Raw genomic sequence first — 24,615 nt, 5'->3', positions numbered from 1 at the left:
ACCATATTATACTCTCTGTTAGTATGTGTCGAGTAAATAAAGATTGATTGATTGATTGATTGATTGAATTCTAACGCAGTGGTCGTCACACTATAGAAGTCTACAATCAGTTCAAGCTGTGATTAGTTTGACGATGACGGGTAGATTTGAACATATACACACAGTTTTCCCATGCTTTCAACTCTTCAAACTAAGTCATCAGCCGATCTGAAAATCTCAGTTCATTGCTCAGAATTGCTAAATTCCTGACCACTATAATTTTTCAACAGACTCACTGAACAATGAGAGTGTAGAAATACAACTTGAAGTTTATATCATCAGACAAAATCAAGCTTCATTATGATTTGACTACTGACATAGGCGTATAGGTATCGCCCACTGAGAAATCTACACAACAATTCATCCCGTAAAAAGCTGAGTTTTCTCACCACATCAATTTTAACGTAGGGTGGTCGTAGTGGTCACACAACAGAAGTCTAGAATTACAATACGTTCAGGTTGTGATTATTTTGATATGGCCGGTAAAGACCTAAGGGTGAATAGATTAATTTAGAAACAATCAAACACGATAATTTTGAGTCGGATTATACACCTCCAGAAATCAATGCTGTGGTGAGTACACTTTGGCCTCACCTGGCGGTAGTGAAATCCTGCAAATTACTCATTCACAGTATTTTACTGTAACGGTTCTGTTTTATGGACGATATATTCTTAGCTCAAATTTTACACCTGTCCTTTTCGTTAAAGTTACATAATCCACATCACGTCTATTGAATAACGCTAACTGAACTCAATGTTTTTAGAAGGAGTCTTCAGTATCCACCTGTCATTCTTTTAGGTTTTACATAATTCAACCTTGTCTGGAATATAACTAAGTGAAGAACCGCGTGACTTTGTGCTTTGCATTTACCTCCTACATCTCATGATTCTGTTCTATAATACATGCTTGAGTAAAAGAATTAACGTTAAAGCAGTGTGCGCTTCGACAGTAGAAGACTTAAACTGTCGGTCAAATTTTCCTCAGGAAAACTTAAAGCCAGAAAACAATTTAAAACCGTGTGGAAAAAATATAGATTCTCGATTTTCAAGAACATAAGGTATAAAGACAGTGAAAATCTTAATTACTCGAAGAGCTTTCAATGAGCTCACACAAGAGGCAGACCAGACAAAGAATAGTAAAATGTTTGAGAGTCCGAATGTCTGCCCCGAGATGAATTCTACCTTAAATGCTGTGGCGTTTTCAACATCTCAAGACTAAGCTATGCGGTTTCTTTCTTTCCGATTCATTTACATCTGACTAGAAGTTTTGAAGTATTTCTATTTATATGAGAATTTTTTTATCCCAAGCCGGCATTATAAGCATTTCTCATGGTTGCAGAAGTAATAGAAAATAGAAAGAGTAGACCTTTGACACATTTTTTACGAATTTCAGTTAACAAACTTCAATGTGTTTACAAAATACACGGAAACGGACCTGAATTGAAAACTAACCGACGTAAATGTTTTTAAAACGGTGATGCCACTGTACGACAAAGTGAACGCGATGGAAATAAACGAATATCAATAAAGTTTTGGGTCACGGTGATAAAGTACGAACAATAGATGTGTACTGCTGATGCTGAAAACATTTGCCAATTCAAACTCCGACAATGACCCACTGGTTAGTAATTTCTAGTCACAAAGCATATTGAAAGCCTTATGAAATATAAGAAAAGAAAAACGTTGATGACCCGGGGTCACACAGGGTCATCGACCTTTGTTGCCATTTTCAGTTATTTTACAGACTGTAAGACAGTCAATTTTGATATTTTACCCTCAAATTTTGATGAAGATAAGACATCTCCTTTGATAGCGAGGGTCAGCAACAGTAGAATTTGACGGGGAGGGTCTCTGCCCGAAGAAAACCCCCTGCCAAGTAAAGTTGGAATTTAATTTGTCATGATTCCTTGCCGGCAGTGATATCCTTGACGTAAATCAACCGTGGCAAGCTTGTAAGGTTGATGACCTTGGGTTGTTTCGGGTATATCGTCAGGACCGTAGGTTTCGGGGAGGGGAATAGGCGCCCCGGAATGTTTCACCCAATCAAAATGTCAATTTATGTAAATTACCCAAACTAGCTAACCTACCGTGACGTTCTGCCCCCCCCCCCTGCAGTTCGGTCATGCCCCCCTAAGGCCCTGATCCCATAAAAAATGAAACACTGAAACGTTTTCATAAAGAATATCAAAACTTGTGTTTTCAAATTTATATAGAAAGTAAATAAGAACTGGGAGTTTTTCGTTTTTACTGAGTTTTAATTGTGTGATTGATTCAAAATATGAAGAAATAGGTTCCAGTAATTACATTTTTTCTTCACAACAATATATCTACAGCTGTATTAAAAATCTTTATTACAAACCGTCATTGAAGATTTCCATCGAAGCCCTTTTGATTTGAATTCTACGCCGCGAAACACTATCGAAAATGGACCAACCACGGTCCTTTTGTGGAGGGACCGTGGACCAACTCATTTTTTTGTCTTGAAAACACTTACATACTTTTGACATTTTTTAAAAGATTCACCTAACAGTGGATATTCGCATCTAAGGCTCTTCACCAGGTGAAAGAAACTGGAACCCCCAGTGATATTCAGAACGTGCACGGTTACGTCTGACATCTCAAACTATGATCTGATTGCTTCTCTGTATTAAAATGACTTTGTGAACTGCAAAGCCCTTTGTACAGTTTGTTTCAAATTACACAAACAATTATGAAATGTCACTAGAAATTCTATCTTGTGATGTTTCTTCTGTCAACTCGTGGAAAGTAGTGACGAAGAACGGGGAACGAGTAGAAAACATTGATAATTTCTGTATAAATGAGAAATTATCGTATTTCGTCTAACTGCGTTCTCATCAATGTTCACAGGAAGCTATGCATGACATTTACATAATCGGCATAAATTAGCAGCCAGGACCTTTTCGCGCCACTAAAATTAACACCTCATTGACTAACACCTTGAATTCACACTTTCAAAAACTGAACACGCCACATACAAGTTACACACTGATCGTGTTTACGATCGTTCAACTGACATTAAAGAAAACACACTGGTTTAAGCATCACCATAGGAAGAACTTGAATCTTGTTTTGTGGAAGACAATAATGAAAAGGTGTTGGAAAGCTATATGAATTGTTCAAAGACATCCATTGATCGCGTTTAAGATTGTTTTCTTCTCAGATGACATCAAAGAAGTAATTGTTGTAAGCAGTGATCAGGAAATCAGTGTTTTGGTGCATATTACGGATGGATGGATGGATGGATATAGAGTTTTGCCCAAACCTATCTCTCTACGCTCTAATTTTATAATATGCCCGTTAAAATACAGTGGTCAGAAAATCGGTATTAAGGCTAATATTACGGAGAATTCATCGCAGATTTTGATTGCAGCTGTTGGTCTCCCTGTTGTGACGACCGCTTTGTTGAAAGTGAGCCCGTGGAACAATAAAGACAATCCGGAGAAAATAGGGTCAACAGACGCCAAATGACAGGCGAAAGACTTGCAAGCAAAGCCGGGACTGTCTGCTCTGGAGTTTGCTTAGATATTACATACATATCCCAGCACTTTTGTCATTCGTGTTGTAGTGGGGACTAAATGGAGAGCTTTAGGTCACGTGACCACCGCAATCCGTTTTTGCTGTTCGCAACTTAGTCTGCTGTTTCATCGAACAGTCAATAGAGTCGTATACAGTTTAGTGTAGAAGTGGACTGGTCTCAACGCACGAAACACATACAGCAGTTACATTCAGGAAAAATTTTGACACAATTCGTGGCCAAAACTTTTGAAATTTGGGTATTAAAATTATGTTTCTGATTGCTCAAATTACTTATTCACTTGCAGTTTACTATAACTTTACTATAACTTTACTAAGTTTACCATAACTTTTACTATACCTGATCTATTTTCATGGATGATAGTGTCAGCTGATGCTCTCCATTCACATCCGCTTGGATAAAATGGATTGATGAGCTCACATTCTCAATGGTTTGAAGTCTTCCCTGTAATGGTAAACTTGTGTACCGCTATGACGTAAGACGGTTTACGGACATCAAAACGTCCACCTGCACTTTCGTAGAATACAGAAAATCCCCTTACAAATATAACGATCATTAAATCAATATTTTTGGTAGTAACACGGAACTATGATGGCAGAAAATGACTGACCGAAGACAACAGTCGACAGAAACAACAATATGAACTTTGTGAAGTAACACAAGTTACGGCCATCACTCCCGGGACTATGCAATCTCAGTATGATAGGTATCCGATATGTGATATAGTATACACACGATTTGAACTAGTTTGGGATAATTGAATCTTTATAGATTTTTCAAATTTCTCAAAAATGTTAGGTGCCCTATAGCTGAATTTTTGCGATATTGCAAATTACTCATAGAAACAAATGTGTAACTTGAAAAGAAAAGCAGATGAGATTATTTTGCAGATAGTATCGACATTACTTCACCATCCAATTATTCCAAATTACTTCCAATTAAGAGCAAATCAATGATCTATTACAGTTTACAGCAACAAAAGTTTGAAATTTGAGTACGTAAAGTATAAACTCCCGAAGAATGGTGAGAAAATCAACGTTTGGGTGGATATCACGGATGGATAGTTGCTGATTTCTGCAGTTGGAGATGACTAGTTTGAAGTTGTGAAATCATAGTGCATCTTTTCATCGGCGGCGGATATAAGCTCATATCTCTAAGCTCTATGAAGTGCATAATGTGTCATGAAAAAATACGGTATGAAGGCTGATATTATGGGGCAATGATCGCAGATTTTGAGATCGACCGACTGAAGTGTTTAAACTATTTGAAGACTTTGTTGAACTCAACGAAGTAAAACTGTCCCTCCGGCCATCAAACGCCACTTTGAGCACAATCAAGCATGTATTTCGAGAAGCGCATCATCCGATCCTACAGTATTGTATGCGAAGGTTTCTGAATTACTCCCAAGACCCTGGGGTCTCTGTTAAATCTTCCCGCCGTATCAATATAACCACAATTTGAAGTTATTTTAATAGCTTATATGTTGTGATGACCACTTTGAAAATGAACCTGTGGAAGAAAATCAGTTACGACTGGTGCCAAATGACAGGATAGCCTTGTGGGATTGTAGATTGTTGAGTTTGTTTTGATAGTTGTGTCCTACCACTTTTGAATTCGAGGCATCGTGGGCCCTTGAATGGAGAGCGCGAGATCATGTGACTACCGCACTACATTTCTACTCTTCATTACTTAGTCTATAGTCTATAGTTTCATCGAAGTTTGATACAGTCCTATGGCTTTAGTTTGGAACGCACAATTAATGATACACATACAGCAGTTCGTAAGCATATTGACAGTATTTGTTGAAAAAAGTTGTTTCCGACTGCTGTTAAGTTCTTATTCACTCGGGTTTTACTATAACATGATAACGGTTTTGTTAGAGTCTCATATGAAATTCTCCATTCACGCCCGCTTGGATATAACGGACAGATGATCGCACATTTCCCAAGCGGGCGATGACTGAATTTGAGGTCGTCATAGTAATGGTAAGTAGTGGGAGGCCGTACAACGCCAGGAACACAAAGCAGACACAGCATCGTACGCAGGGCTAGGCTATGACGTTACATAGTCTACCGGCATCAAACACTCATCTTTGTACGCTCTGAGTCTAACGTGTTACAACTATAACGGTCATAAAATCGATATTTTGGTGGATAATACCGAACGATTATCATGGATTTCACAAGTAGTCGATCACTACAAATTTTGAGTCGTCAAATCAAGAATTTGAAATTTGTGAAGTAACATAGTCTACGGGCAAGAACCTCGAACCGTGCGCTCTGAGTTCATGATTTATTCGTTGACGAATAGAGTCGCATCTTGGTGGATATTAGGCCTAACAAAAAAAATTTTGCTGTTCCGATAACCCGACCTACCCTTTTTTACCTGCCGACCCTAAACGTTTTAGAGCTACGTGAACATGGAAGTCAAAAAAAGGAAAGAAAAAAACCGTAAAATCACGCGTTCGTTACTTGGCATTTGATTTTTCCGTGATCAAGGATGTCTGTAATGTCTTTTCCTTTCATATGTATGATACATTTTTCTGAAAATAATGTCGTGACCAGTGTTTGACCCCGAACCCCTGAAAAATATTTCAGAAAAAAAATCCCTGCCGACCTACCTACCCTATTTTTGAAAACCATGTTATCGGAACAGCACAATTTATTTATTTATTTATTTATTTATTTATTTATTTATTTATTTATTTATTTTTGCCTTACTGATGGTGACTTTAAACTAGTGCACTGGGGAATGACCAGTCGGGAGCGTTGAGTGGAATTACCGAAAGGGAATATGAAATTGTCGTAGTTGTGATTTTTTTGGTTAGATGATGTGCGTTAATTTGATTCGGTTCCAGGGTAACTGTCTTGAACGTAATTGGTTTTTTCTGAAATGTCGCCATGGATGAATGTGGGCGAAGTGTTTTTTTTTAATTCTCAAACAGTAACGTTTCATCTGGCTAGCTTTGAAACTAACCAATCATTACCATGTGTATTTCTCATTTGCATTTTAATCCACCAATAGTAACGCGTACACGTAGCAGCACTTGCACCTTTTGCCACGTCGCTGTCAGTTTACGAGCAAATGTGCGAGGAAGCATGCCTCAGTTCGAGCCTCTAGCAAGAACAGCAACATGTAAAACTGTCTTTCTGTATATTTAAGGTTAGTAGACATTACCAGTTATATTTCCGATCACAATTTCAATGTACGCTTTACTTTTCTGCCACTCAGTTCGGTAATAATTCACAATTATTTTATGTGTAATTTTTAAAGTTTAATGTGAAAGTTAGAAGATTATTTTGTCCCAAGAGTGTTTTGTCCAAATACTTTCTTGTCGGAAAAGTCAGTGACACTGTGTACCTATACTTTATTCTCCAGGCCAGTCTTTCAGTGTGATTTATGTTTGTGATTTTCTCAGTTCAAGTCTGTAGCCAGAACGGCAACATGTACAACTACATTTCTGTGTATTTCAATTCAGCATAATAAAAGGTTTACAGTTTCAACTGCAACTCGTGTAAAGAGTATCTATGTAAAGAGCGGAACTGTGACAAAATTAAAATCTACTCTATGCAGTCTATGCTATGTACAAAGTCAGAAAAAGGATTTTATTTTTTTATGTTGCTTATGCCTATCTGAGTATGCTTTCTATCATGCATACATTCATGAGTTTTATTCCACTCGAATCATTGTGCACCAGGAGCATTTGTTGAAAATTGACCGGGGCAGTCAGTATCATATAATTTGAACTTGCTATTTTTTCAGAGCAAATTTAATATTTACTAATAGGGATTTTAGGTCACGTGACATTTGTGTTGAACGTACGCGTTCGATGCAGGTCTAGTCCGAACTTTCGTGTTAATTCTTAAATAGACCAAGTAATCAGAGAAAATGAAACTGTAGTGTTGAAGATTATTATTTTAACTTCATTTTGGGAAATTTTCACTTTTGTACTACGATAAATGGCAAAGCAGCACGACTACAAACTCACGCGTACCGGCGATTTTGGCGTCCATTATGAGCGTTGTGCCGTGACCTCAAATGTCCCGCGAAGGAGATCGAACATATACCTCTTTGATAGGCTCTCCGCATGACTTATTCTGATCGCATCACTATTTTTTAGGGTTGGTACAAAAGTAGAGATCATGGGCTTCATTTTGAGGGGGCGAACGTTAAAATCGGCCGAGAAAAACTCAATCTGTTATCAAACTTTGTGTTTCGTTTGTGTTTTTTGAAAGAAAATCTTGATTTCCTTAAACGTTCGGCCCCAAAATTAATTTTATGATAAATATTAATTGTAATTCTGCAATAATTACGAGTCTGACGATGCGAAAAATGACGCTTAAGGCCCTTTTTAGTGAGTATGGTTTCACCCCAACTTTACATCCGGGCACTCCCAGGAATCACATACAAGTAATCGGCGCTTCGCCGCATGTTCTGTGTCAGGAGGTCTAAGCTGAGTTCCGACGTTCATGATTTTGCAGCTAGATTTGTCTGATTCTTATCTAACGCAAGGATCTAGAGAAATATACTTTACCCTTTCAAACGTTATCTTGTTCGAAGTAGTTTGACTTCCGGGTGATATTTTGCGATAGACACTGAGAAGTTGTCAAGCCAGCACTGCAGTGTAGGCATACGCACGTGCACCGCACTTTGCCGATACAATACTGAAATTTTAGTTTCGGCTTTAGTTCCCGAGAAGGGGACTATTTTGGTTCTCTCTGAAGAACAAGGCCATAGATTATTGATTTGTTCTTTCCTCATTGATGGTGTCCCGGACTTTGGAAAAGTTGGTTTTTATACTGGTTTGTATTTCGGACCGCTGACTTCGACATGTTCGAGGGTCTATGTTATTTCCGGGGCAGTTGTTCATTCTATAAATGCGTGTTGCTGTTTATGGCATTGACAAAGGGTTGAGAACGAAGTTTTTTTGACTTTTTGGAAAAGTTCTTTGTAATTGTTTAACTTAAAATCTGCATTAATCAGACATATTTCATAATCATTTAATAAAAGTTGTAATCACACAAAAAAATTTAAAAAAATTTCGAAGTTCAAATTAAAAAAATCTAAAAAAATATTTTGTTAAATTTAAATCAAGTTCTAAAATGTCACAGGTATCATTTGATTGTTTACAGGTATTGTTGTTTATTTGTTTACCTTGTAAATATAAATCTAAATAACTTTTTTCATATATGCAAAGTAAATATGATGGAATATGATTATCATATTTCTGTTGATGTTCACAATACATAATGCATACAGCGATCAATGTCACAGGTATCATTTGATTTTTTACAGGTATTGTTTATTTGTTTACCTTGTAAACAGCATTCTAAATAACCTTTTTCATTTATAAAAATTAAAAACCACTGAGCAATATCCACAAAACATTTCATCAATTTTCAATGAGAAATGCTTGAGTTATTGCAAAAAGCACAAGAAATTGCAATTCTAGTTTCTCAAACAATGTTCAAAATGGGGTCACCTGGTGGTTATGATAACTACAGGTGTCTACCATGGCATAATTTCTAAATAGGAAGAAGTTTTTTTCAAATTCAACAGGACATATCTCTGCATGTACTGAACCGATTTTCATCAAACAAAATGCAATCAATTGGTCTTGAAGAGAGCTTTCTTTTGGTATATAATTTATTATTATTGTAGCTGTCTATCAATTTCATGTAAAATCCATATTTACTAACAGAAAAGGAAAGGCCGAGGAGAGGACAGCGACTGTGGCACTTCACTTTGACCAGTGTGACCTCTGGGTCCTCGTCAATTTGTTTATAGCGCTTGGAGGACGAGGGCAAAATTGGCGTCATCATCATCCTTATTTGAGCTTCAATGCAAGCAAGGGTAAGCGAAAATAAGTCTGAATATGAGCTTCACCTGCGTTGGGTCCGAATATTCCCGACTATACCCAATGGAATGAGAAGTGTTAAAGTAAGAGAATGTTAAAATCACTGTAAAATGAACTCCCAAGTTTTACATCAGTTTACATGTACTGTAGCTTGTGTCTTTTATAATATTTGGTAATAGTCCGGGGTCAATTGTCATTCCGTGTATTTTGAGTGAAGAATTTTTGCAAACCTAGCTCATCGATTTACTTAACGGCCAAGATTTTCAAAAAACATCGTTGGCATTTTTTCTGACAACTATGAAGGTCATTTCAAGGTCATTTTCTTAAAATCAACAAAAATCAGTTATTCTTAGCTATAAAAAGATTTTTATGCCCAGTTTGCAACAAAATAATTTTGGAAACATACATTTTGTTGTGGATTATTCCTTACAACCATTAACATTTAGGTTTGTTGAAAGAAAAAGGTATTGCATTACGAATATATAGAACTACTTTACCAAAGGTCAATTAAGGGCAGTATGAAATTTCTTTCTAATTTTTCCATATTTTAAATATAACATTGATTTTCCATATCTTAAACATCACATTGATTATCTTGTATACGATTTCAGATTGATAAAACTTATACAAGAGTTTCAGGAAATCACATGTCTAAGGGACCGGTCAAATTCTTTGGCCTTGGGGGGCGACGGATTCAGAGGGTCACCCTGTTTTTGACTTGGTGGTAAAGGGGGTCTTCGTGTTTTTGAAATGCCAATTAGGGGGGTCGACACGGGCTCATACTTGCCTAAAATGCATCGTGCCAGCCACAAAATTCATCATTGAGTTGCATTTTCGGAGTGCGCTTCGGGCGCGTAACTTTAATAGTAATAAGACATATTTTTGAGAGCTCCCCCACAAGCGCGAAACTTAAATATATAAGACATATATATCAGAGATATCTTTATGTTTAAAGATTTTCGGCGCGCCCTTCAGGCGCGTTACTTTAAAAATATCAAAACGTTAACATATTTTTCATCACGTCTTTCATCCGCATGACTTTCATATATCACATACATATATCAGAGATATCTGGATGTTTAACATTTTTCGGCGCGCCCTTAGGGCGCAGTAATTTAATATATCAGAGATATGTCAGAAATATCTTGATGTCTTTAAATTGAAAGTCAGTTTTGCAAAGTGTACTAATCATTATGAAATTTGCAGTTCATATGAATAGCATGACAATTTCCTGATACTTTTCTGTTTCCTCTATGAGAATTCAGTTATAGAAAGCAATATGCATGCACTAAAATTTCACAAATTTTACATTTGTCTTATAACAGTTCTTGATATGTGGTTATGCATAAAAAGTGTGGAATACATTGACAGATCATTCAAAATACTGTATTCAAACTTTAGAATTGACGCTTTTAAGGTCCTATCTGACAACTAACATGACAACCACCTTTTATTTTACCTTTGTCGTGCACAAGGGGGGGGGGGGTCACCATGTTTTCAAAAGTTGGAATAGGGAGGTCAGCCACTTGTTGACATCGGCAAAAATAATTCACCGCCGCCTTCTCCCCCAGGCCGAAGAAACTGACCGGTCCCTAACATTTCCTGTCAAAGGTCAATGACTTTTAATGCCATAACTCTAATCTGAAGAAAGTTTAGCTATAAAGGTAATACGATCACACAATTCCATGTTCCTTACGTATTGCCAAATGGTATGTTTTTCCATACTGAAAGTTTTGACGAAGTTATGTGCATGCAATGTCAGTTATTTGAAATATTTACATGTGAAACGCAACCACTGAATGTTGACTATTCCGTGACATTAAAATATCGAGTAAATATCCTTTGGATAACGGTTTCTGAGAAACTACTAACACTGCCTTAGACTTCTTTTCTGGTCTTTAACCCTAAATAACCTGTGGACTAAGCCTGTGTCTCAATAAAGGATTAACTTATTGTTAATGTATCATTTTCCGTACTCTATATCAATGTTCTAACAATGGGTGTCTTGGTTAGTACAACATTATGTGTACTGGAGTTGATTTTTAAAAGATACAGGTAATAGCCTATATTTATCATTGCAGAGGCTTAGTTTTGATAAACAGCCTCTACATGTAGCCTACGTTTAGCAACAAGTCTCTTATCCCTGCTATTATTACTAAGGAAACATCCAAATCGTTTTTCATGGCTTGGAGAGAAATGCGAGGAAAAGGGATGACTTACCCTTATCACAAGCAAAGAGTACACTGCTAGCTGCACAGTAATCCAGTCAACACTAGTTAAATTCTGCGAAGATGTCTGGATTTTACAACCTACCAGAGCTGATAATACTGTGGATGGCTTATGCTGAAATGCACGGAAATTGATAAAATAAAGTCTATGATGTAGTTGTCAAGCGCAGTGCATGTCAGAAACTGATCCATGTCATTATTTAACACAGTGCATGGGTAACGATGTACAACTGCAACTAAAGCAAATCCTTGCAATTGCATATATATCCACATAAAATGGTAAAAAACAGAAACAATAATGCCTCAAACAAGGTATTTTAAATATATTATGAGCTGTTAAGTTCCCTTTCACCACTGAAGGTACTATGAAGTAGTTTGGTCAATGATTTTAGCCAATTTGTATGCACTACAATGCTTAATAATCAATGGAATTTGCTGAGTAACGAATGAATTTGACCTTGACAAAGTGGAAAGAAAAAATGCCAACAATGTTTTTTGGACTGTCCAGGTATTAAGGAACAAAATGATATATGTTGACAAGAGTCTTCAAGAAATGCACACGGAAGCCAAAATTACGACAAGTGACCCCGGACTATAACTTCTTATATAAATTTTTGTTTGCCATAGCATCTTGCCGCGCGCATTTTGGTTGTTGACATTCAGGTCATAAGTCATAGATATTCAGGTTCATGGTTTCTTATGCCTTCTAGATCACGAGCGCTTTTATATCCCTTTTTATCGTAGCGATTTTAACACATCTTGCACAAGTTACCGAGTTAACGAAATACCATGCACCGATGAACACTTCCTCGGATTAGGAACTGAAAAATTACAAACACTACAGAAAATGAGCCTTTATGGGATATTCTGCTGATAAAATATTAGTTGCCAACCAATTACAAATTATAATTGAAAAAGAAAACACAAATTGAAATGGCATGTTTTTGAGTTGTACTGTAGTGAATCATAAGTTTTGTATAAATGTGGGAATCATTCCTGATGTTGACAGATAGCCTTAGAAGTCTTCAACTGTATTACATGTATCCATGACATCAACATGAAAATCAACTTTGTATAAATTTATTACAATAACAGATCAAGTATGGCATCACCTTGAAAGTTTCTATATATCTGAAAAGACAACAAATAGAAGCCCTAAAATTGAAAGGATGAAGGAAAAAGAAAATTCCAATTTGGGGAAAGCACAAACAAACAAAGTAAAAAAGACATTAGGGAGTCTTCAGAAATTACAGCAGGGGTGGGCTGGGGGAATCGGGGGGGTCACTTTTTAGAAAACTGTCAAGGGGAGGGTCATTTTTTAATAAACCTATCTTCGGGGAAGGTCACTTTTGACAGAAGCTGATTTTATGGCCAAACCTTTGATTGTCTGTGTGATATTTCCTGAATAGGAAATCACCAACAAAATACACTGATTCTTTCAAATACATATACATTATCCGCAAGTTTCACAATTAAGCAAAGAAGATGCAGTGGTATCCTACATTAAACGCCTTGAACAGTTAAAATTGACGAAAGACAAGAGACAAAAACATATGCAACAGATGGAAAAGTGTATATCAATTATCAAATGAATATAAATGCAAATATATAATTATAAGTTTTATATTGGAAAATTTGTCCATAGTTCTCTCATAGACTACCCTGTATAGTGAATCAACATTTCAGTGAAATTCCAAACTCACATTTCTTGCACAACCATGGACTTGAAACAACTCTAGTCTAATCATGAACAAAAAATACCAATAATCAAGTGTACAAAAATGCAAAGATTTACCTAGTTTTGTATTGGAAAAAAAATAGTTTCATCATAGACTACTACGGTATGTGTAGTGAATCAATATTTCAGTGAAATTCCAAAATCAACTTTCTTGCACAACCATGGACTTGAAACCGCTCTAGTCTAGTCATGAACATTGATACCAATAATCGAGCGTACCAAAAAAAAAAGCAAAACATTACCTATTTTTGAATTGGAAAAAAATTATTCATAGTTTCATCATAGACTGCTATGTACAATCAATCTACATTTCGGTGAAATTCCAAAATCAAATTTCTTGCACAACCATGAAACCACTCTGAGTCTAATCATGAACATTAATACCAATAATAAAGTGTACAAAAGTGTACAGATTTACCTAGTTTTGAATTGGGAAAAAAATTTCATAGTTTCATCATGGACTATCATGTATAGTCAGCTGGAGGATTTTCCATTTTCCTGGTGATTTTTTCCATGGTCCCCCTGGTAAGTTATGAAGAAAATCTACGGCCCCCAAATGTTGTTTGTTATAATTATTTTCAAGAATTGTTTACAGGGCCAGTATATATATATATATATATATATATATATATATATATATATATATATATATATATATATATATATATATATATATATATATATAAACAGATTACTTCAAGTACAAAGTAATGAAATCTATTACTTCAGTTTCATGCATCTTGCAATCCTCAGATAATCCTCAGATAATCCTCTATCTGAAGATTGCAAGATGCATGAAACTTAAGTAATAGATTTCATTACTTTGTACTTGAAGTAATCTGTTTATTTATAACGCTCTGCTTTTGCATTGAGCACTGTAATTTCCCACGAGGACATCTGTATACTTCGATATATATATATATATATATATATATATATATATATATATATATATATATATATATAACTGTTTTTTGTTCTCTTTGTTTTCGACTTTCGTACATGAAACCGGCGACCAGATGGAGGTAATTCAAAAAATCCAGATAAAATGTGACGCTTGTCATCTATTATTGTGCTGGCTTTCTTTCTGATCCTACAGGTGTATAATTCATTTAGGCTTGTTCAGGCCTAGGTAAGAAATATTAGCAAAGCGTACGGTCCATATCGTCAGGATGGAATTCTAGATAGCTAAGCTACGAAGTCCCACCTATGAGATGTAAAACACAGATAGTTGATGACAAAATCTAGGTTGTCAAGACGCAATTTTGACGATTTTTCCCGTCATACATGCCGTTTCAACATGGCGGCCTAGGATAACGTCGATGCGAAGGCAGCAGTCGTGGTAAGTTTTTACCGTTATTTTTAGTTTTGAAGTGAGAAATCGTGAAAAAATGTATCGCCTTCCGGGTCAAATATCATGGAAAATGCCCTCGTGAAGTATTTTTGTCGAACGTTTGGTATTTTTAGATAAGATAGATGTTAATTGCGGACTGCTGTGGGTCTGCTAAGCTGATCTGTGCGATATCCATAGAAAACCACGTGCGTATCAGTACAAGTATGGTACACGGTATGGTGCAGTGCAGTGCAATTTAAGATCTCAACTCGTTGACTTGGTCGTATACAACATGCGACTTCTACCATCTGATCTTTGAGATTACCGTATGTGCAGGGTCTAGCTTATTAAATGGTACTCATGCAAAGTTTGCTCTATTTCCTATTAGTATTTGCAAAATCGCACAGATCTGCTGGTAGACCCACAGTCCAGTCCACAATTAACATCTATCTTCTCTAAAAATACCAAACGTTCGACAAAAATACTTCACGAGGGCATTTTCCATGATATTTGACCCGGAAGGCGATACATTTTTTTACGATTTCTCACTTCAAAACTAAAAATAACGGTAAAAACTTACCACGACTGCTGCCTTCGCATCGACGTTATCTTAGGCCGCCATGTTGAAACGGCATGTATGACGGGAAAAATCGTCAAAATTGCGTCTTGACAATCTAGATTTTGTCATCAACTATCTGTGTTTTACATCTCATAGGTGGGACTTCGTAGCTTAGCTATCTAGAATTCCATCCTGACGATATGGACCGTACGCTTTGCTAATATTTCTTACCTAGGCCTGTTGTTTGCTTTTCACCCGACGACTTTACTACACACATGAACAACTCTGCCTAAAACATTTTTACAATTCACACTTAAACCCCCAAATCAACCTAAAAATGAAAAAGTTAGGACAGATTCTACAAAGCTGCGATAGAAATTTCTTTAAGTATCCAGACTTACACCAAGTGAGCGCAGTTTCTGTAAACAATATACTTGTGACTGACATTTATTATTTATTGAGTTAACGTGTGCTTTAAAATTAAGTTTATCGTCTAAAATCGTACCTAGATATTTGTATTGGGATACACGTTCCACCCTGGTACCATCAATGGAAAGGCTTGGAATTTCTGGAGGGTTATTTCTGAAATCTATAACCATTTCTTTTGTCTTTTTAACATTAAGATCTAGGTGATTTGCCTTACACCAATATGCAAATTTGGCCACTTCCCTAGAATATACATCATCGGAATTAGACAAGTCTTCAAGGGCGGAATTATCAGAATATTTAATAAGTGGAGTCGACTCACTGCCAGTGCAGTCATTTGTATAAAGGGTAAAAAGAATAGGTGAAAGAACAGTACCTTGCGGAGCACCTAAAGGTAGAACGAAAGTCAGAGACTGCTTTCTGATAACGAACGGTCTGGGGTCTGTTTACAAGAAAGTCAATGATCCACAGAATAAGTCTTGGGTGGACATCGAGATTTAACAATTTTTGAGCCATCAGATGAGGTTGTATGGTGTTAAATGCAGAAGAAAAGCCAATAAATAAGATGCGTACAAATGAACCTGGTTTATCAAGATGACTGTAGGCGTTATGTAATAGGGCAAGTGTGGCATCATCTGTACTCCTGTTACTTCTGTATGCAAATTGGTACAGGTCAAGATGTGGGTCTGTATAATTCATGAGATACCTGAGGACAATGCGCTCAAAACACTTCATTACGATTGGGGTAAGTGCTACTGGACGATAGTCGTTCAGACAGCTGGGATTACGATTTTTAGCAACAGGACAGACAATTGCCAAATAGAGGGTATTGAATGAACTTTTAAAGACCAGGTATACAATTTACTGAAGACCCCGGCAAGTTGATGGGCACAAGATTTTAAAGTTCTACTCAGGGCCTGATGCTTTTTTTACTTTAATTTTCCTGAGAACTGATAGGACCGTTTCCTCACTAACATCGAAATCACCCTTATCTCCAAGCTTTTGCTGAAGATCAGATCTGGTGTTATCAATCTCATTACTGAAATCGAGCTTATCAAAGCGGCAATAGAACTGATTTAATTCATTGGCCATTTGTACCTGTTCCAAAAAAGTCAGATTATCACAATATGACTTGGTTTTATTCAGACCAGATAATGTCTTCAGTCCCTTCCACGCATCTCACACATTTCCTGATGTAAACTGTGCTTCTACTTTAAGTTTTTGTTGAATGCGCTTACGTTCAAGGCGATCGTCATATATATATATATATATATATATATATATATATATATATATATATATATATATATATATATAAACCCCAGTTATGAAGTAATTCACATGATTTGATCTTCCATTCCATCTGACAGTTAAGTAATCAGATGGAATTCCTTGATTGCCGTTATCTCCCACAATGCACTGCAAGCAGACAGATACTGCGTGGAGTGGTGTGGTTGTGAGGACAGAGACTCGGTCTAAGGGAATTAGTTTAACTACCTGGGTTACATAAATGGGGCTCGTCTGGGAGGGTTGAAAGAGTGAGTTATTATCATACAGTTTGTTGCAGTTTGTTTATATAATTATTTATGTCTCGGGACTGGAGGTTTAAAAAAAATGGGAAAGACCATGCAACCACGTCGTCAGTCGTCACATCACCAGCAAGATGGGTGATACCACTCATGGTACAGATGTGTAAATGCCTTGTATTGTTGTTAGTTTATGTAGTGTAGATGGAGGGAGTATTGGGATGAAGAGATAACTGCCATGAAGGATCACACATGACACGTGATTCCTGAGGGGAATAGGAACTTTATTGCACATTTTATGGCATGTAAACATCTACACCTCCATTTGTGAAAGTTGTATGGCTTTTCATTTGTCTCACTTGGTGTTCCGTAGGTCAAGTGACCTTCTTTTCTGGTTTCTGCTTTGGAATTTGCATTATGAGTTGTGATTATCTAATAATAATAATAATAATAATAATAATAATAATAATAATAATAATCTTTATTACCCTTAATCATAATAATATTACAATTCAATTATGAATGTACATCTGAGTTGTGCTGTGATAAAGGGTAAATGGAAACGGAAAATAGCAAATGCTAGTCTAGTCCGTTCCCAAAGCCATTTGATGTTAAAGCAAGGAAACGAAGAAGAAAAAAGAAAACTGAAGTATATCGAGGGTAGTGTACATGAAAGTAGTGGGATTGCAAAGTAACCTAATTGTAACAAAGTAACTAAGTATCTGTCAAAGGAGTTCACTTACACCCGGAGTGTGTAAGCTTCTGAGGGGAATTTGTAACCCCGGTTACGAAGTAAGTCACATGATTTGATCTTCCATCCCATTTAAGTAATCAGATGGAATTCCTTGATTGCCGTTATCTCCCACAATGCACTGCAAGCAGACAGATACTGCGTGGAGTGGTGTGGTTGTGAGGACAAACTCGGTCTAAGGGAATTAGTTTAACTACCTGGGTTATATATATATATATATATATATATATATATATATATATATATATATATATATATATATATATATATATATTATATATTATTATTATTATTATATATTATTATTATTATTATTAAAAACTTCTTTAAAGCGCACTACACATACGTCTCAGCGCGCTGTACATGACTGAAGAAAACAAAATACATGACTAAAATGAGAGCAAAGGTAGTTTTTAAAATAAAAAAGTCACAAATATCGCAAAGAAATTTGGAAAGGAAGTAAAAACAGCGTAAAATGAGCAAAATGGCTAAAAATCACAGTTGATAAAACTCAGTAAAAAGGTAAGTCTTCAAAGCACGTTTAAAACATTCAACATTTTTTGCAGAGCGAATCTCTGATGGCAATGAATTCCAAAGGAAAGGAGCATGAACAGAAAAGGCCCTATGGCCATAGGACTTATTATACTTCCCTTTAGGCGGGACTAAACGTAGCTTTTCCATGGACCGGAGGTTTCTTGCCGGAACATACAACTCAATTAAGTCGCTCAAGTACATGGGTGCAATACCATTAAATAATTTATAAGTAATTAACAGAACCTTGAATCTGATTCCAGCTTCGATTGGAAGCCAATGCAGGTCGATCAACACGGGTGTAATATGGTCAAATTTGCGTGATTGAGTGACGAGACGTGCAGCAGCATTTTGAACTGACTGCAATCGAGAAAGCTGTTCTTTTGATACTCCGTACAAGAGACTATTGCAGTAGTCCAGTTGGGATGTGACGAAGGCATGGATCAATGTCTCGGTGGTACTTCTATCAAGTAATTTGCGGATCTTGCTGATACGGTATAGAGAATAATATCCGTTCCTGCATATTTGTTGATTTGGTCAGACATAAAACCGTCACTGTTCAGTCTAACACCAAGATTCCGCACAGAGGTGGAGGGTGTGATGTCAAAGTCGCCAATCCTGAGATTGGCCATCACCGACACGTCCGACTTGAGCCTTGATGAGAAATGGATAACCTCTGTCTTGTCGTCATTTAATATCAGCATGTTTGATTTCATCCAGATCCGAATGTTGCCAATGCAATGTTCGAGACAAGAGCGCACATCAGCCGGCGTGTTGCAAATGACATAAACTTGACTGTCATCCGCGTACATCATGCATTCAAGGCCGTGTTCCGCGATGATGTCCTCTAAAGGTGCTATGTAGAGCGTAAAAAGAAGTGGTCCCAACACCGATCCCTGAGGAACACCATATTTCACATGAGAGCTAGGGGATGACGCAGTCCCAGCTGTTACAGATTGTGTCCGATTTTCAAGGTAAGAGCGGAACCAAGATAAAGCCGTTCCCGTAATGCCAAAACGAGATTCAAGCCTTTGAAGTAGGATTTCGTGGTCTATGGTGTCAAACGCAGCCGACAGATCCAACATGATGAGAACAACGTCCATTTTCTTGTTTAGCGCACACATGATGTCGTTATGTACACGAAGCAGGGCTGTCTCCGTGCTGTGATAGGGACGATACGCACTCTGATGACGTGGGAAGAGACGAAACTTGGTGAGGTGATCGCGTAATTGCAGGGCTACAATTCTTTCCAGAATTTTTGATATGAAGGGAAGGTTAGACACAGGTCTATAATTTTTCAGTATGTTATTATCGAGATTGGGTTTTTTCAACAGTGGTCGGATAATAGCTGTCTTGAAATGGCTAGGAACTATACCTGACGATAGGGAGCTGTTGTAAAGATGTGTAAGGAAAGGTGTTACAACGTCCATACAGTTCTTGAGTAACTTTGTCGGCAAGACATCAAGTTCGCACGACTTTGATGGAGCATTCTTGATGAGGCCCTTAACGTTGTCGACTGTAACAGGAGTGAATTTAATTAGTATGTGGGATGGTAGTCTGGTATGATCACACTGGTCAATTTGCGCAGACAGCCCGTTACGGAGCTTTGATATCTTCGATTCGAAATATTCAAGAAATTTCGATGGCAGGTCATCCTTACTGATGTTATCCGGTTCGGAATTGGCAGAACGCGATTTCACAGATGACAGTTCAGCAATGATAGTAAAGAGACAGTTCATATATATATATTATATATATATATATATATATATATATATATATATATATATATAGATAGATAGATAGATAGATAGATAGATAGATAGATAGATAGATAGATAGACAGGGTTTTCTCTCGACTGTGCGATCCAAGCCATTGTCTGCCCTTTAAAAGTCACAATACACGGCAAGCAAAGATGTCCTATATATTAGGGTGTCCCAAGCGCACAGTGTAGCGAACTATGAATTTGCTGTTGCTTCTCATAATACTCCCTCAGAAATGACAAAATATCGCCTGTCATTCAGCTTTGGTGACATGCATGACGTGGTATGCATTGAAAAGAACAGCCAACGATGTATTTTTGGTTCAGTCTCCATGGATACTAGTGCAATTGGATGTTCATGTTTTGATAAGTTTGATAAAGTTTGAGAGCAGAACTGTATATATAATAAAGCATGTTTTGCGGGGACTGCCATTGGCACACTTTTGGAGAGGCTAGCAATGAACAAATCAGGTTGTAAATTTCTTAAGAAAAGTTTATTATTGAACATGAATACTATTGTTATGTCCACTATAAATGATCCATTTTATAGCCCCTTTCTTGATTATTTTGACTGTTACTTTGTCCCAGATGTTTAATCAGTTGTCTATATCAAATACTTTGGTTGTTAATGTTTCCAAGTTGTTTTTAACATTACATACCAGTGACAAGTACTCAGAGGACGAAATAATGTTCTAATAATATACAAAGCAGGGTGTGTTCACTATCTAGACAAGTTGTCTCACTTTTTTCAGAAGTACTCTCCCATAGGTGGAAATGAATTGAAAAACTTGTTAAATGTTTGACTGTGGCAGGTACAGACTTTTAAAGTGTGGGGATTACCCAATACCAAGAACACTGTCATTTTCTAGAAATCACATTGTTTCAGCATGTAGCTGTTCCAAACCTACTTTTTGAGATAATTTACATTCTTTACATTCATTTACATCACTTTATTGTAAATTTGACCTGTTCAAAGGAAACAATAGCCATGATGGATAAAAATTATTGTTATTTCATAACTCAATTTTTAAGTATCGTCTGCATGTAGTATTTCTGATATAAATATCATGTATGAAGTTACTTATCCAACAACAAAGATGCCAAATTATTTAATTTAATAAGAATGGTGAAAAAATGCTGAGTCACCACTTTTGTGTCAGTGATTTTTAAAAGAAAAACATACAATTATGATTCTCTTTAAAAATCAAACACAGTAACATGGTATTTTTATATATATTTTTCAATATTAAAAGTACCTTTCAGTGGATCATTTGTGAAAGTGTTATGAAATTGACAATATTCCGAGTTTGTTTTCTGACATTTCTACATGTATGCAATCCAATGCAATGACTAATTTTGCATAGCCCCTGAATATTCTTCTACCTCATGCCAAGACAAATCACTGTTTGCACCAAACCTAGAATTATTTAAATCATATATATAAGACAAACCAGTCATTTCATACCGGTACTTTCATATTTGGGTACCATGCAAATCCTCTCTGTACTTTTTAGTCCCCATGGACACCGTCCAGGGGGACTTATAGGTTTGGTCATGTCCGTGCGTCCGTCCGTCCGTTCACGCAGATATCTCAGACATGCCCTGGTCAATTTCTTTCAAACTTTGCACAAGGATAGTACCCTACCCCATACAGATGCACGTCGATTTGTTTCACAATGCGATCAAATTTGGCCGTGTTAGAGGACTTTTTAGTTTTCACATCCATAGACTCCCATGTAAAAGGCAGTCTCCATAGACTCCCATGTATAAGGCAGTCCATAGATTCCCATGTATAAGCCAATACATAGACTCCCATGTATAAGGCCAAGAAAAACAAGTCATCGTTGATGACACAGTCCCCACTTGTTAATGGGTGCTTTGATTACAGGTCCTCAGAGAGGATAGAGTCCTCTTCATTAGGTCTGTGATAAAAATACTTTTGAATAAATTCGCTTGATACATGTCTGAGTTGTAGTTCAGGACATGACAAAATCGTAATAAAATGGCCACATGGTGGCCATAATGGATCGAATCACAAAACAAATCAATGTGCATATGTATGACATACGATAGGTCAATGTCCTTGTACCAACTTTGATTAAAATTGTTGAAATATGCCTGAGTTATGGCTTTGTACATGAGAAAATAACAAAATGGCCGCACAGCAGCATATGGATCGTATCACAAAACAAATTAACATGCATATGGATGACATTGGTCAATCTCCTTGTACCAACTTTGAATAAATTTGCTTGATACATGTCTGAGTTATGGTTCTGGACATGAAAAAACGTAATAAAATGGCCACACGGCGGCCATATTGGATCGTATCACAAAACAAATCAATGTGCATGTGTATGACATAGGTCGATGTCCTTGTACCAACTTTGAATAAAATCGGTTGAGAAATGCCTGAGTTATGGCTCTGTACATGAAAAAATCGTAACAAAATGGCCGCACGGCGGCCATATTGGATCGTATCACAAAAAAATTGATGTGCATAGCTATGACATTGGTCAATGTCCTTGTACCAACTTTGAATAAAATCTGTAGAAACATGCCTGAGTTATGGCTCTGTACATGAAAAAATCGTAATAAAATGGCCGCCTGGCGGCCATATTGGATCGTATCACAAAACAAATTGATGTGCATATGTATGACATAGGTCAATGTCCTTGTACCAAGTTTGAATATAATCGGTTGAGATATGCCTGAGTTATGGCTCTGTACATGAAAAATCGTAACAAAATGGCCGCACGGCGGCCATATTGGATCGTATCACAAAAAGAATTGACGTGCATAGCTATGACATAGGTCAATGTCCTTGTACCAACTTTGAATAAAATCAGTTGAAACATGCCTGAATTATGGCTCTGTACATGAAAAAATCGTAATAAAATGGCCGCCTGGCAGCCATATTGGATCGTATCACAAAACAAATCAACGTGCATCTGTATGACATATGAAGCAATCCTTGTACCAAGTTTGAATGAAATCGCTTCCGGCATCTCTGAGATATCTGCGTGAACGGACGGACGCACGCACAGACGGACGCACGCACGCACGCACACACGCACGGACACGACCAAACCTATAAGTCCCCCCGGACGGTGTCCGTGGGGACTAATAAAATTTAGTTTCTCATCGTATTCATATTGCAAAAAGGATGCAGTGACAAAGTTTTTAGTTCCCACGGATGAAGTCCAGGGGGCTTATAGATTGGGTCATGTCCGTCCGTGAGTCCATCCGTGAGTCCATCCGTTCACGCAGATATCTCAGATATTTTGACAAAATGTCACGTGACCTCGGTGACCTTTGACCTCAAATATACATATTTGTCCATAACTCAGTAACCACAAGTGCTACACCCTTCATATATGGTATGATGGGACAGCTTATGACGCCACATATTGTACCTCATTAATTATGCACATATCTAATTTTGAGCGAGCCAATTGAGCTAGAGGTCTGATTTTTGGTATATAGGGATAACTTAGCAATTCTATTTTTTTTTCAAAATGTCACGTGACCTCGGTGACCTTTGACCTAAAATATACATATTTGTCCATAAGGCTGCGTTAACAAATAACGATTAGGGGGGGGGCTGGAGGAATCTCGATTGAAATCTTTTTTTTTTTCAGATCCCCCCCCTGAGTACCCTAAAAAATTTTCAAATGCCCCCCCTCTATATGGTCAAAATTTTTCAAGTCCCCCCCCCAACTATCACAGGCCTGCATATTTGTAAAGGATGTGAGCGCAGAAAAAATAAACATGTATTGCGCCGTTCTGCTCACAGGTGTTCAACACTACCTGTATTAGCACTTTGTATAGTCATATTCCCAAGGCAAGTTCTTTAAATGCATCAGTGAATTTTTGGTCTTAAAAGCCAACTTGAGTTAATCCAACTCTGGTCAGGTCAATTGCTCCTGTTGAAGAGCACACAAAATGCAATCATGAGAGAGTAGGAAAATTGTGAATTCTGGCTAATTGCCGTATTGCACAGTGACCTACCAAAAATTATTTCAAAACTACAAGACCTATATGAATTAGATGCTACTCAAAATTGACAATACCGGAAAGTTAAAATATTCCATCAAATAAATGTTTTAATATCTGAAATTTTGGGTGTGATAATTGCAAATTTGGTTAAAAAATAAATAATTCCATTTGGTCACATATTTTTTCTTCGAGTCTTCACTATTCAAAGTTTTACTTCTGTATCATTTTATAATAAGAGTGTGAAAATTTAGAAAATCAAGCTTGGTGACCCCATCTTTTTTTTTTAATATTTGATTATTCTCATATGCC

General features: G+C 36.9%; 1 protein-coding gene across 1 annotated transcript in view; it reads left to right on the top strand.

Moving 5' to 3' along the window:
- The first annotated feature begins 9,307 nt into the window (after positions 1–9,307).
- LOC139148466 (uncharacterized) overlaps positions 9,308–24,615 on the top strand; it is a 35,547-nt gene continuing 20,239 nt past the window's right edge. Inside the window, exon 1 of the mRNA XM_070719929.1 lies at positions 9,308–9,448. Within this exon, the coding sequence (XP_070576030.1) occupies positions 9,437–9,448 (12 nt within the window). The 5' untranslated portion in view covers positions 9,308–9,436. The remainder of the gene's footprint in view (positions 9,449–24,615) is intronic.

This window comes from Ptychodera flava, chromosome 13 (genome assembly GCF_041260155.1).
Source record: "Ptychodera flava strain L36383 chromosome 13, AS_Pfla_20210202, whole genome shotgun sequence".
NCBI lineage: Eukaryota > Metazoa > Hemichordata > Enteropneusta > Ptychoderidae > Ptychodera > Ptychodera flava.
The sequence above is the reverse complement of the archived record's forward strand: the minus strand, read 5'-3'. Positions and strand labels throughout refer to the sequence as shown.